The following is a 14,984-nucleotide window of genomic DNA, read 5'->3' as shown; positions in this document are numbered from 1 at the left end:
CCGGCGATCCCCTCGGACACCCCGTCCCTTCTGAGCTAAAAGCTCATCATCGCAATTCCCTCCAGCCAGGCAATGGCGGAGGGAAGCGGGCTGTTTATCCCCAGGGTGCGCAGAGCATCATCACCACCATCACAAAACTGGCGCGTCCTGCACGCACGCCCGCCCACTCTCTGGGCGGGGCGCGAACCCGGGGGGGCCACGCGGAGCCCGCCTCGCTGCGCCTGCGTCGGAAACGCCGCCCCTGAAAGGTGAGCAGCGCGCGGCTCTGCGCCGGCGCAGCCGCTCGCTTCCGCCGGGGGCGGGGCCGGCGCCCCGGCGCACAGCCCCCCGCGCGCATGCGCATGGAGCCGGGGGACGAGCCCTGCGGCATGGCCCCGGACCGGGGTTTGGTATCAGCAACACAGAGACCGCGGCAGGAGCCCGGGACAGGGACCCAGGAGGGGCCTCCTGGCCTCGGTGCTGTTCGAGCCCGCCGCTTCCTGCTCTGCCTTTACCTGGTAGGCTTCCTGGTGAGTAACTGCGGGGCCAGCGGGCTGCGTCCGCGACCTGGAAGCCGACCAAGGTGCTTTTCCTTGCACATCCTGGGTGGTCGCCAGGCTCTTCGAGGGCTGGAAACCTGCGATCCGCCTGGTGATGCCTCCCTACCTCTCAGGTCCCTTCTTGCCCCACCCTCCCCCTTCATGCTGCACCTGGCCACAGATGAGGCTTGCCCCTCTCGCCCACGCGGAGTCCAGTTCGCCCCCACCCTCACCCCAGCCCCGCGATTTAAGACTCCAGCACCAGGCTCAGGTGTGACTCGGTGATCGAGCCACTCACAAGGGTGACCCCGGGTGGTAGATGCTGTGACAGGTGCGTCGCCCAGCAGTGCGGTGGCTACAGGTGTGGTAGGAGCACACAGGCCCTTTTTACTAGACTATGTAGGAAAGTCGCTGTTGATAACACCACTTGGGCAGAATTTAAGTTGTATTCATTTTAATCTTGAAATTTACAGAATTAAAAATATCACTATAGCTAACTTGGCTGGCATTTCCAATGCCACAGCCTCTAGTGTCTTTAAATTGCTTTCTTGTGTTTTCTGTTAATTTCTACTGGAGTTTAGTTGCTTTACAGTGTTGTTGTTGGTTTCTCCTGTACAACAAAGTGTGCAACAAAGTCGTATGTATACATACATCCCCTCTTAGATTTCCTTCCCTCTAGTTTCTTTAACTTTTAACTGATGCTGCCACATTTCACACATAAAATGTAACACTGTTGAGACATAACCATTTTGATCTCTAACAGTGCAATACAGATCATTATGAACAATGAGATGCAGTGCCTGCTATATTCAATCACAATATACTTTTTAAACAAGTATTTACTTTTGGCTATTCCGGGTCTTCGTTGCTGCTTGTGGGGTTTCTCTCGCTGCAGAGAGCAAGGACTGCTCTCTGCGGCAGTGCCTGGGCTTCCCTTGCTCCTGAGCACAGGCTCTAGAGCGCTCAGGCTCAGTGGTTGAGGCTCACGGGCTTAGCTGCTCCGTGGCACGTGGAATCTTCCCAGGCCAGGGATCGAACCTGTGTCCCCTGCATTGGCAGGTGGGTTCTTAGCCACTGTGCCACCAGGGAAGGCCCAGAATAGCCTTTGAAAGTCGCTTCCTTATCTAGGACAGGGTGCTGGACCAAGTGGAGTGCTGAGCACACAGCGTCTGAAACTCTCCCGACACAGACACAGGGCCTTCTGGAAGTTTCCACTCAGGCTGACTGGCTCACCTTCAGGCTGCAGCCTCTCCCTGGAAAGAACAACGGCGACTCCCCAAATGAAGTCTGACCCCTGCATTCAGTTTAACGCTGCACACTGCCTGAGCCTTCCCCATCTTCCCAAACCTCCCTCCTCAGCCTTTTCTGGCTTATTTTGTCCACAGCACGTATCGCCTCTAACCTAACAATTTCCTTATTCAGTCCGTTCTTGGTGGCCTTCTCCCCCCTAGAATGTGAATTCCACCTGGGAAGGGAGTTTTATAGTTTTGTTCACCAGCGTATTCCAAGTGCCCGGATAGCGTCTGAAACAGGACAGGTGTTTCAGAAACATCTGGAAAGGTGTTACCATGGGCTCCCTCCCAATATTCCCGTGGGCCAGCCCCCCACAGCCCTGTCCTGTCACCAGCTCCCCGGGGACGGCTGGGGGCTCTGCTGATGGAGCCTCCCGCATCCCAGAGGCGTGAAGCCGCTTACCCGGTGCTCCCGGTTCAAGCTGCTGTCCTTCCGAATGCTCTCCCGGAGGCTGTGCCGCCGGCGGATCAGGATCTCCTTGGCCTGCCTCTCACTTGTGTCCGCCGTCAGATTGTGTCGTCAGATTGTAGGACAAGGTCTGAAATGAAGACACCTGTGACATGTTACTAAAACGCCGATCACTGCCCGGAAGTTCCAGCGCTTCACTACATTTCTTTGGCTTTGCACCTTGAAGGGATATTTAATGATGAACGTACAGAGGGGGAAAAAAAGAAGAGAAGTTAACACTTGGGCAGAATTAGGTACATTTTCAGAGGACTTCCCTGGTGGCTCAGATGGTAAAGCATCTGTCTACAATGCAGGAGACCTGGGTTCAATCCCTGGGTTGGGTAGATCCCCTGGAGAAGGAAATGGAAATCCACTCCAGTACTGTTGCCTGGAAAATCCCATGGACAGAGGAGCCTGGTAGGCTACAGTCCATGGGGTCGCAAAGAGTCAGACACACTGAGTGACTTCACTTTCACTTTCAGAGCTTTCCAGGTGGCACTAGTGGTAAACAATCCGCTTGCCTATGCAGGAGACACCAGAGATGCTCCTTGGATTCCTGAAAGGCTAGAAATCCCTGGGTGGGGAAAATCCCTTGGAGAAGGAAATGGCAGCCCATTCCAGTGTTTTTGCCTGAAAAATTCCATGGACAAAGGATGTTGTAGGGTTATGCTCCTTGGGGCCGCAAAGAGTCAGATACAGCTGTGCTAAGAAGCATGCATTAAACTTTACAGACTGTTGAGCACCCTGCATTGAGGTTGGGGGGGGAGAATGTCTTCCTGCTTCTCTCCTGGCTCAGTAAAGCTCAGCACCCTAACCTCAGTCAGGCACCAGACTGGAGAGTCATGGCAATGGTTGTAACACACTGTATATGGATTTCTCCATACCTTTAACCAGATGAGTGTATCTTACTGTAGAATGCAATTATGAGTTCTTGTTTGCTCAAAAATTTAGATATTGTCCTTAAAAAAAATCAGTTTAGAATCAGGATTCCACTTTAAAAATACCCAGGCCTCTGTTTCCAATTTGCATTAAGCAGCAATTTGTTGTTTAGGATTTGTTTGGTGTGAGCATGGTCGTCCCTTTACTGAGCGTTCATGTCAAGTCTCTTGGAGCAAGTCCAACGGTTGCTGGGATAGTAGGTGAGTAGGTTAATCCTGCAGCTTTTCAGAGCACTGAATTTTAAGCCCCCTAAACTGAGTTCCCTGGAAACAAATCAGTCTTTTAGCTAAGTAATATCCAAAGGTAAAATGAAAAGAGTATAAGATGAATTTTCAGAATATTTCAAAGTCTGTCCTGGAGCAAATGTGATTCATCTTTTCCTGGACTACGTATATTCAGAGAGGTTTCCTGGTACAGTTCACCCCCATGCCCTGCCCCACCAATGCCATCACAGGTAACTTACTAAGTCTCTCCAGGGGCTCTGGTCATGCCTGTTAATAAGAGTTAGGTATTGACGCCTGCCGGCAGGGATCTGTAACCTAATGGGAGACCAGAGAGACATGATCTACAGAAATCACACCACGAAGAACAGATTGCTTACTGGCTTCCTTCACCACCACCAGAAGACCTTAGAGGGTTTCTCTCTCTGTGCAGCATAGTATCTCCATTCAGAAGTTGTTGATTTACCCAGGGAACAGTGAGGGTAGGATTCTGCTAATTAATGAGAAATTGATAAAAACTCACAGCCTTTGATCATTCACAAACGAGAAGAGCAGATGTGTTGGAGGAGTTTTGTACATAATATTTGGAAACTCCTGAGCCATGCTATGGCTTGTATTTCCCTGGAAAAGTTTATGTTGAGTTATACTGGCCCGCCAGCAGAGGGAAGGGGTCTTTGAAGAGCAGAAGGAATGTATTCTGTGATAGGATGGAGCTGAAAGCGCTCCATAAAAGTTTCTAAGTTCTTTACAAAGCAAGCGTTTTATAAAACTGAAATGTTAGAGACGTAGGAGGTAATGTTAACATTTTAAGACTTGGTCGAGACTTTGTGGGATTCAGATTTCTACTCCTGCGTACGTGCCTCATGCAGGGTAAAGAAGCACTGTCTCAAGATCCCTAACGGTGACGTCAGCCTTCAGTCTCTTTTCTGCTTTGCCTCACTTTTACTCTGAAGACCTGTACTAAACACTGTATGACCTGACTCTTCCATCTGAAAAAAGTATGGGGTCATTTCCTTTTTAAAATGGTCATTTTCTCCTAATGTTTTCTATTAACTTTATCCACCTTCTTGACAAATCTAGCTTATTTAACAGGTGTTACTTATTTTTTGCAGGCTCCTCCTATGGCATTTTGCAACTCTTTTCCAGCACATTAGTGGTAAGTTTTCTTCCGTCTGGCAGCACATCCCAAAAGCCCCCATGCCCAAAAGCCCCCATGCCTCTGAGGGCCATCCACCGTGCTGTAGAAAAATCACGGCTTGAGGTTTTCCCAAAAGGAAGTGTGTGGATGGCGAGGACCTAAGTGTCCTTAGACCAAGAAAGATGCGTTGGTCATCTCTCTCCCTTAGTCAATCTCTGAGAAGACATAGGCCTAAAGGGGTTGGATGGCTGGATCTAAAAGGACCTGGTTGAGTCAGAGTGAGTGCCTGCTTTTTAAATCATAACGTGTTCTTCCCAGGATTCCTTTTTACTAGGAGAAGAGGCTACAAACAGACATTATGACCAGTTTTATGTGTTTCAAGTAACTGACAGTCATCAAATCCATTCAGATCCTAGGATTCTAGGTGAAGTTGTGCCTTTTGAATGACATGGCCTATCAGTTATAAAACTTAAGTGTATGGACAAAGGAGCCACTGGCAGTGATGGGTTGGACATTGACCACAGAAAGTAGAAAGATCCAGAGCTGATCTCGCCAACCCCACCCACTTCTTCTTTTATTATTGGCCATGCTGTTTGGGCGTGTGGGATCCTAGTTTCCCAACCAGAGATCAAACTGGTGCCCCCTATGTTGGAAGCCTGGAGTCTTAACCACTGGGCCTCCAAGGCAGTCCCCACCACTCCTGCTTCTGACCGTGCAATGGCTTGAGATTCAGGATCCTTCACGGATTCTGTCTGCCCTCTTTGTAACACTGATCCGGGGGTCTCGGCCTCCGGAGGTTCATGCTGTTCGAACAGAAAAGGCAGGGCCTTGGTCTAAATAACCGGTCTCTCCTCGGGTGAACGCCAGGCGTACAGCACTGAGCTTCCCGAGAGTGGCGCATGTGCGAGATATATTTTAACGTCAGAGGGCAATCTGGTGAGATTCCATTGCAGACTCTCAGATAACTAAACAGCTACTCCCTGATTTATCTTTGTTTCAGTGTTTCATGCGTTAAATTGGCACAGCAGTAACAGTCATATTCTCATTTAATCATTAAAATGACCCAGGAAAGTAGTTAGTTGTCTGCCTTTTATTGAGGAGGAAATGAAAACTTAAAAAGTTAAAGTGATTTGACAAGGTTCCCTAATCTCAGTATCTAAACTCTTCAGTGCTTTTTTCTCGCCATGCCATCTGCCACTGCCTTAATGATCTAGTAAATAGATAGCAAATGTCAAACTGTATAGGAAACCAGTGTATTTACTTGTAGGGCAGCACGTCATATTTCGTATTCTTTCTCATGAGAGAACCGTCTGGGATACATCTTAGTAAATATCTTTTCTGTTGTCTTTGGGAACTCCATACCAAAATACTTTATATGCGTGTGTATATTGGCTTCCCAGGTGGTTCAGTGGTAAAGAATCCGCCTGCCGATGTAGGAGACACAGTTTTGATTCCTGGGTCGGGAAGATCCTTTGGAGGAGGACATGGCAACCCACTCCAGTATTCTTGCCTGGAGAATCCCATGGACAGAGGAGCCTGGCGGGCTACAGTCCATGGGGTCGCAGAGAATCGTACACAGCTGAGCATTCACACACATGTATATACTAGACCAGTTAAATCGCAGTGTGTTTTAAATACCCAAGTGCCTTTCTCCTACTGGACTCTGACCTCCCTGAGAATCTAGACTGAGCTTGATTTGTTTACGTATGTTTATCAGCAGCCTTTATCAGAGAACCTGGAACGCAGCAGCGCTTTATGAGTTTTTATTGCCAGGCACGGCCCATCCCTGCTTTTCATATTGGTCCTTTGCTGTATGATAGTAGTACTTACAAAGCACATTTCATAGCTCTCAGCTGTAATTTAACGAGACCCTTCCTTAGACCCTTCCTCAGTTAAAGGAAGACCTACTTAAAGGGGCCTCTTTAACCACTGCTTTTGTAAGTACATATTTTAATTAAAAGTTTTACAAAAAACATTTTAATTTTATAAATATTTTCGAAGAAAAGGTTTGCTAAATCACGTGAGGTTTAATATTTTTTTCCATATGTGTATTTTAATAAAAATGACCAGCATTTATTATCTGTGATACGTCAGGCTCTACTCTCAGCACATTATTAGATTTAATCTTCGTAATAACCAGTCTCAACCACCAGGCTGGGAGTTGTGGGTTTTTAATGATTCATTTAAACTCAAAGCATGTAGCAGGTGTCGATGGGGAAGAGGAGTGGCTGAGGCAGATATGATTACTCTGACTTTATGGTAGAGAAACTGACCTCAGAGATAACGCCTGTGTGTAATTACATTGACTGATGCTTGGGCCGTATGTGGAATGACAAGAGTTCGGAGCCGAACCCGGATAGCCTGGCCCAGGGTGTTAACTGCCAGATTACATCATGCCCTATGAACACAGGAGGCCAGTGACCTCTCCCACATTGAAAGAGGGGGGAATTTCTAAAAATCCGTTGAAAAGTGAGGAAAGATAAAAGCAACCGTTTCACAACATGAAATGATGTTCAAGATATACTGTTAAGTGGAAAAGCGTGTTCCAAAATGGAATGTATAGGATGGTCATTTTGTTAAAAACATAGGGGGCTTCCCTGGTGGCTCAGTGGTGAAGAATCCACCAGCCAGTGCAGGAGACACAGGTTCAAGCCCTGGTCTGGGAAGATCCCACGTGCCGCAGAGCAGCTAAGCCCGTGCACCCCAACTGTGGACCTGTGCTCTGGAAGCTGTGAGCCACAGATTGTGAGCCTTGTACTGCAGCTGCTGAAGCCCATACCCTTGAGCCCGTGCTCCGCAGCAAGAGATGATACCGCAGTATGAAACCCGTACACCACAGCGGGAGAGTAGCCCCTGCTCTCTGCACCTAGAAGAAAGCCCATGCAGCGACGAAGACCCGGCACAGCCAAAAGTATATGTATAAATGTTTTCTAAAAAGTATAAAGGGAAGAAATGATCAGGTCTCAAGGAACTATTAAAAAAAAATGTAGATTCAGGATTACGAGGTTTTATATTCATTTTGTTTTTCAGTGTTTTCTAAACTTCTAAACCATGAATATAGTTGCTAAGAAGTTAAGTTGCATAAAGTATTGAGAATGAAGACAAAACGAGGCTTTAGAAATTATCCTTCACCATCTCCACAGCCATTCTTTGCCATTAGGTCATCATAGATGCTTCCTTTGGTATCTTAGGCTGTTGAAAAAACAAAACTGTGTTGTATTTTCCCATTCCACATGGGAAAGGCCGGAGAACATAACTTACGTGGCAAGGGGTGTAACAGAATTGATCTATGTATCTTAAACCCGATTCCCCCGTGATTTCCACGGGGTCACGTGTTGGGGTGTTTCTGGGTCAGCCAGGTTGTTTTAGGAGGAGTCAGAGGCTTTCCCCTGTCCCCTGCTTCCTCAGGGCTGCTGGAGCGACATCGTCGGAAGACGGTCTTCCCTACTGGTGTGCATCCTGTTCAGCGCCCTGGGTTACCTTCTGCTCGGAGCATCTACCAACGTGTTCCTGTTCACCCTGGCTAGAGTCCCTGCGGGTGAGTTCTCGCCCCGTGGGTGTCCATCCAGAACAATCAGCTTCTGCGTCTGCATCGAGAGAGCCTGTCCCTGCCTAGCAGTGCCACTTTGATCAGACTTTATTTTTTAATATTTATTCATTTTTAGCTACACAGCATCTTTTTTTGTCTGCACGGGCTCGCTCTCGTCGCAGAGTAGGGGCTCTTCTCTGGCTGGGGTGTGCAGGTTTCTCTTCCCTTGTGGCAGAGCATGGACTCTTAGAGCGCGTGGGCTTCAGTAGTTGTGGCTGTAGGGCTTCACTGCCCTGCAGCATGTGGGGTCTTCCCAGACCAGTGATCGAACCCATCTCGTTTGCACTGCAAGGCGGATTCTTAACCACTGGACCGTCAGGGAAGTCCCTGGTTAGACTTTATGTGCAGAGCCTATCATGATGATAGCAGTTAGGACTGTTAACACTGGCAGCTGCTGTCGATCAAGCACTCGGCACCGCCAGGCCCTTCTGACTGCTCCAGGATTACAGATCTTGCCCTCACAGAGCCTGGAGTCCTGCTCACCCCTCGGCGTGAACACCCACGCCTCAGTCATAGGGCCTGACTGCTGCAATCCACCTCGCTCTGCATCCGGTCAGTAGGAATTCCCTACATGTCTTCGGCCAGCTGCACAGTTGCTGTTCTCTCCCTTGGCGAGCTTAGAGTTTTGAAATTGGGCTTCCTGACCTCAAATTGAGAACAGCAGCAGCAGTCAGGCCCTCCATATGTTGGTCAGGACAGTGGACGGCCGGTGGCTTTAGCACCCATCCACGTGTGAGTGTGTGTGGGTGTTCAGCAGATGGTGACACACACACGTCCGTTATATCAGCACAAGCTTGAGGGATGTAAAGTTGTTACGTACATTGTCATCTCTCTTTAAGACAGGTCGCAGCTTTCAGTTTGGCAACAAACTCCCAAGCTGCTTGTGGTAGAAAGTTGGCATTGGTTAGATGACCATGTCGTGGTGTTTTTATACGTTTAGTCACGCTCAGTCTTTCATACCCCTGCTCTGTTTGTCTTTATAGCACTTATTACCCTCCCGTGTCTTGTGGTCTTGTGTGTGTGTAAAATGATATGTAGGCTCTGTGAGAACAAGGATGAGTGTGTGTTTTATTTCGGTTTCTTGCTCTCTGTTCTTTGCATTATCCTCAGGGTCACAGTGAGTGCTGGGCTTGCAGAAGGCATGTGGGAATTGTTTGTTTACGGAGCAAATAAAGAGTGGTCAGTCTTTGCATAGAAACCACCGTGAACTGCGCTTGGACCACAGACGTGGCTGGAGACCCTGGAATGTCCTGATGGGAGGTGGACAAGCTGAGGGCTCCGGGGGCTTGGTTTAGATGCAGGTGGCCCACTCGGGTCTGGGGCCGGGCCAGGAGTCCAGCCACAGTGGGATGGGACCTGCAGGCCTTACAACAGAGGTCCCCAACCTTTCTGACATCAGGGACAGGTTTCATGGAAGATAGCTTTTCCATTAGGGGGACAAGATGTTTCGGGGTGATTTAAACACATCACATTTCTAATGCACTTTATTATTATTACATCAGCTCTACCTCAGACCATTAGGCATTAGATCCTGGAGGGTGGAGACCGCTGCCTTAGAGGGTCACAGAAAATTGAGATCAGAACTCCATCAGGGACGGAGATGAAGCTCAGGATCCCAAGAGAGATGCTTTTGGTTGGAAAATGCACAGACGCGTTTCTTGTCACCTCGCAGGTATCTTTAAGCACACACTCTCCATCTCAAGGGCCCTGCTAGCTGACCTGGTCACAGAGGAGGAACGGCCGGTGGTGCTGGGACAGTTCAACACGGCGTCCAGCATGGGCTTCATCTTGGGCCCAGTGGTCGGCGGGTATCTGGCTGAGCTGGATGGTGGGTTTTATCTCACGGCCTTCGTCTGCTCTTCTGTCTTCGTTCTCAACGCTGGTAAGTTGGCATGAATCTGAGGAGGTGGTCTGCTTGATGTGATTATCCCCACCAGTCTTAGCCACTTTCTCTCATTACAGTGTTTTCCTTAGAATGTATTGTGTTCGTGCTCAGTGTTATCCAACTCTTTGCAACTCCATGGACCAGGCTCCTCTGTCCATGAAATTTCCCAGGCAAGAATATTGAGTGGGTTGCCATTTCTTCTCCAGGGGATCTTCCTGACCCAGGAATTGAACCCGCATCTCCTGTGTCTCCTGCATTGCAGGCAGATTCTTTACCTAGTAAGCCATCAGGGTAGCCCTTTCTTAGGATAGACAAACTCATTACTCACAGAGGACAGTCAGGTCACATCGGCCCTGCTGGGGGCCGCTCAGTGGCTCCCGTCATGTGTGTGCCTGTGGGTCTGTCTGTCTGTCTCACGCCCACTTGGTGTGGCCCGGCCACCCTCTGCCTCCCCCACAAATGTCGGCTTCTTCTCATAGGAGGACCCTAATCCTGTCTTTCCTCCACCTACAGTATTCTTTTCACATATCTATACTGACTGTTTCTTGGCTGATCATTCAATATTCAGATGTTTACTTCCTTAGACTGGCCATCCCTGATCCTTGTCTAAAATAACTCAATTTTTTGGTAGCACTTCTGAAATCAGCAATTTATTTTCTTATGTTCTGTTCCCCCAGTACGTACACAGATAGAAGATAAAGTCCACAAGGATGGGGTATTCGGGCAACATTAGTTGCTGTGATTGTGATAGTTTTATCATCATTTAAATTACACTCTTCCTCTTGGTTCATCAACAACAGTCCTTTTGCACTTGTATCAAGATTCTGTGAAACGTCCAAGGCCCTTTGTCAAGGATGAGGACAGATGAAAAGCCCTCACAGGCCCACGTTCTCTGTGGTTAGTTTTCTGCATGAATCAGTTGTCCCTCAGCTCCCAGCCCACCTACACTGTGTTTCGAGGAACCACTGGCATCATTGTTGTTGGTGAGAACAGCCCCAGGCGGGCCTGAGCAGCACTTGTCCATGTCGTGCTTAAGTGATGAAGGGCTGAAAACCATGGGGATGAATTCAGAAAGATGTCCAAGAAGGGCAGGTTTCAGTGTGAAAGAAAGGGTCATTGGCTCAGTCGTGTCCAACTCTGTGACCCCATGGACTGCAGCACTCCAGGCTTCCCTGTCCATCACCAACTCCCAGAGCTTATTCAAACTCATGTCCATCGAGTCGGTGATGCCTTCCAACCATCTCATCCTGTGTCCCCTTCTCCTCCTGCCTTCTGTCTGCATCAGGATCTTTTCCAGTGAGTCAGTTCTTCGCATCAGGTGGCCAAAGTGTTGGAACTTCAGCTTTAGCATCAGTCCTTCCAATGAATATTCAGAGTTGATTTTCTTTCTTAAGGTGAATAGCAGAATTCTGATATCAAAATGGAGTCTAAGTAGCTGTGGGAATGGTTAAAAACAGGTTTCAAAAATCCACCTAGTAAGTGGACTAATACAGGAAAACAGAGTAGTCGCTCCCCCCGAGGAGGCCCTGCATGGATTCTCTGCGGCTCTAACAGATCTCGTGCCTTGTTGACAGGTCTCGTTTGGCTGTTTCCATGGAGTGAAGTAAAACTCAGTGGTCCAGAGGATGACTTGCCATGGGGTATGAACCAGGCGCTTTGGGAAAAGACAGACTCTGCCGTGCAGAGGGCGGCCAGTGCCCAGGCGACCCCAGCCAGCCCCCAGGGGACCCCAGTGAGCAAGGGGCCGGCCAGACTGCCCTGGGCGGAGGTGCTGGCCACCCTGTGGGGCCTGAGGAGCCTGGTGCTCTCTGCCCTGTGGGTCGTGTTCGTGGTGCGCCTGCTGATGGCTGTGGCTGTCATGCTCTACTACAGTAACTTCGTCCTGGCCCTGGAGGAGCGCTTCGGCATGGGGCCCAGGGCAGCTGGCTATCTCACCAGCTGCAGCAGCGCCCTGGGCGTCCTGGCCGGCTTCGCCCTGGGGCCCCTCCTGCGGCTGTATGGCCACCAGTCTTACTGGCTCCTGCTGCACTCCAGCGTGCTCACGTCTACGCTGCTGCTGCTCTTCGCCTCGGCACGCAGCCTGGACGTCGCGGTCGTCTGCTCTGTGCTCCTGTCCTTCTCCACCGCCATTGGCAGGACCTGCATCACTGACCTCCAGCTGACCGTGGGCGGGGTGCGGGCTGGCGGCAGCCTCCTGGGCATGGGGCAGTCGGTGACAGCCGTGGGCCGGGTCCTTGCCCCCATCCTCTCGGGGGTGGCCCAGGAGGTAAGCCCCTGCGGCCCTCCCGGCCTGGGGGCGGCCTTAGGCTTTATGGCTGTTGTCATCATGTCACGAAACAGACCTCACTCTGGTGGCCAAGGGGGTGAGGAATTAAAAAGCGAGTAGGTGGATTTAGCAGCAGGAAGAGACAAAACCAGAGGTGTGTGGGTGTGGACAGAGGCCCCAGGATGGGTGCTATGGAAAGGACCGATGGTAAAGAGAAGTGACTTCTCTCCAAAAAGAAGCTCTGGTGGTGGCTGTCCCATCAGGCTTGTGGGACGGGTAGAATCAAAGCAGTACATAGACACATGAAGACGGGAGCTGAATTTGGCAGGAGGGGAAGGTAGTCAGCATTCCCCTAAGAGTCTGCTCTTCATCTGGCCAGTGAGCCTGGGGTTTTCAAGGGGAAATGGTGGTGGGCTCACAGAGCAGGACACGTGCCAGGAGGGGAGAGACTGCAGGAATGTCCCTGCTGAACAGAAATAAGGAAACATGAATGAAATGCTGGTCAGCTGGATGCAATATCAGGTGAAATTCGATGAGCTCCAAGGAGGCTTTTCTGCCACCAAAATGCCAGAGATCAAAGAAGCTGCTGTGCTGAAACCAGTCTGTCCCTTCTTCAGGGCCTCACAGCATTCCACCCGGGGAGCTGGCTCAAAACCAGAGATGCCCATCTGAGCCCGTGGACCCAGGTGAGGCCCTGGAATCTGGGGTGTTTAGTGAGTCCTGTTTCCAGTTTCTCCTGGAGGTAGAGAAAGGCTCATTCTGAGACCTGCTGGTTTGGATTAAAGTAAAGTCAGAGACTTGGTTGTTATTAATAGCTAACGCGTTTGGGTTGTCTGTTAAAATCATGCGATCACACATTGTGGGTTCCGCTTCCCCCGGCTCTCAGCATCACACTGTATACCAGGGGAACTCAGTCCTAGGGGCCCTTCCCCTGTGCCCAGGGTCCCTGAGGCCCCCACCCTGCAGAGGCCCAAGCCTGCCTGCAGCCACATCTCCCAGAGACCAGGCATGATGACCTGTCTGCTCCTGGAAGAGGGGAAAGAACCTGGTGGAGAAACCAAATCAAATGCTTTTCAGATGAACGTCGTCTTCAGGATAAGAGAGAGACTGGCATCAGGCCCTGTCATAGGTGCTACAGCGTCTTTGTTGAAAATCATTTCCTCACTTTGATGTTGACATCACACCTAAGAACAGAAGCGCTGTGTTGACCTACAGGGAAACGTTCTGGGTGCCTCCAGGGGCCTCGGAAGCAGGGTGAGCACAGATGGCCCGGGAGGCTGCAGGCACTCACTGACTCTCCAAGGGACATCAGTTACTGGTACAAACGGTTTAGGGGCCCCCTGTCCACACAGATCCCCAGAGCTCACGTTCCTTTCGGTCCTTTTAATCAGTCTGCTAGGGTTGGATTCCAGTCTTCCACCTGATGTATGTAATTATAAATGATGCTTTAATACACGAATCTGTTATGACTTTAATACTTGCAGAGCGGAAAACAATTGTTCTGCTGCTGCAGACGTGTGTTGGGTAAACTCAAATATTTATGGTGAAGAATTAACTGCAGGTTTGAAGATTGTCCTTGTTCCTGTTTAGCTACAAGAAAAATGTTAGCTTCTAATTCAGTGTGACTTTTGTACAAGTTCTTTTGAGGAAACCAAAATATGATATAAAATGGCCTTGGTCTGAGTGAGTGTACCAAGTTGTCACAGAGATTAGACTCAAAAGAACACTGTATAATCAAGGGTTTATGCAATGAAGGAGAATTTCTAAAGAATTTCTCCAAAGACTGTCTTTTCTTCACTCTCAGAAATAGGTTTCTGAGAAGCTCTTAAATCTAGCCATGTGTTTATTTTTTTTAAACTGTAGCACTTTAGTTTTGAAGTTAAAGCCTGTACACTTAATGAGGTTTTATAACGAACTAGAGACAGAAATACTGAGAACCCTAAAAATTGATCTCAGTGTGGAGAGCAGAAACACACTTGGTATTCTCTACTACTACAAATTTTAGTGTTTGGTTCGCGTGAATTCTTCAGATATTTATATTAGATAGTCTAACATGCTGCTACTCGAAGTGTGGCCCGGGGACCAGCCACATCCCGTCCCTGGAGCTCCTCGGACATGCAGACACTGGCCCACCCCACAGCTGCGGAAGTCATGTGCACAAGACACCCAGCTGCTTTGTTTGCACAGTGAAGTGTGAAAACGACCACCAGTCTGATGGACACTGTTTATAATATGGCCTCAAGGAAATTAAATCTGCTCAAAGTTTGTGTTTTGTTTGTTTTTTTAATTTTGAGTATCTTCTGTCATCTTTTGTAATGCATTACGTCAAGCCACATGAAATTGCAGTTTTTATATGTCAAAAATATCTGAAGTTTACATCTGGTTCAACTTAAATTAACTGTTATGATGAAATCTCACTTCAGAGACATTGAATGTGCCCAAGAAGTTTGTAAAGGAAATGGCCCCCTGTCCAGCACTGTGTTAGCAGAGCTGGTACATTCTCTGAAACATCCTGGGGCTTGGGCATCCGAAAGACTTGGCCTTTTCCAAAGAGAAAGGCGCGCCTATGCACATGTCCACCTGTTCACATGTTCAGAGAGATGAGCAGGGAGGGAGCGGAGTGTGCCTGGCTAGCAGAGACATGTACCCGGCTCCACACCCGGGGACCTGTGCCTTCCTGGATCCTGA

The 14,984-nt window shown here is 49.2% G+C and overlaps 1 protein-coding gene across 1 annotated transcript; it reads left to right on the top strand.

Moving 5' to 3' along the window:
• The first annotated feature begins 335 nt into the window (after positions 1-335).
• MFSD9 (major facilitator superfamily domain containing 9) lies at positions 336-14,528 on the top strand. The gene is made up of 6 exons (XM_052648535.1): positions 336-509; positions 3,310-3,397; positions 4,531-4,574; positions 7,965-8,094; positions 9,818-10,027; positions 11,605-14,528. The coding sequence occupies exons 1-6, from the start codon at positions 336-338 to the stop codon at positions 12,414-12,416; spliced, it is 1,458 nt and encodes a 485-aa protein (XP_052504495.1). The 3' UTR covers positions 12,417-14,528.
• Positions 14,529-14,984: the final 456 nt, after the last annotated feature.

The sequence above is a fragment of the Budorcas taxicolor genome, chromosome 11 (assembly GCF_023091745.1).
Source record: "Budorcas taxicolor isolate Tak-1 chromosome 11, Takin1.1, whole genome shotgun sequence".
NCBI lineage: Eukaryota > Metazoa > Chordata > Mammalia > Artiodactyla > Bovidae > Budorcas > Budorcas taxicolor.
Note: the sequence above shows the minus strand (reverse complement) of the source record. Positions and strands in the feature narration are given on the sequence as shown.

Coding starts and splice junctions, on each gene's coding strand:
- MFSD9 (XM_052648535.1), top strand. CDS start 336: ATGCGCATGGAGCCGGGGGACGAGCCCTGCGGCATGGCCCCGGACCGG. Junction 8,095..9,817: donor CCTGGCTAGAGTCCCTGCGG/GTGAGTTCTCGC, acceptor GTCACCTCGCAG/GTATCTTTAAGCACACACTC. Junction 10,028..11,604: donor TGTCTTCGTTCTCAACGCTG/GTAAGTTGGCAT, acceptor CCTTGTTGACAG/GTCTCGTTTGGCTGTTTCCA.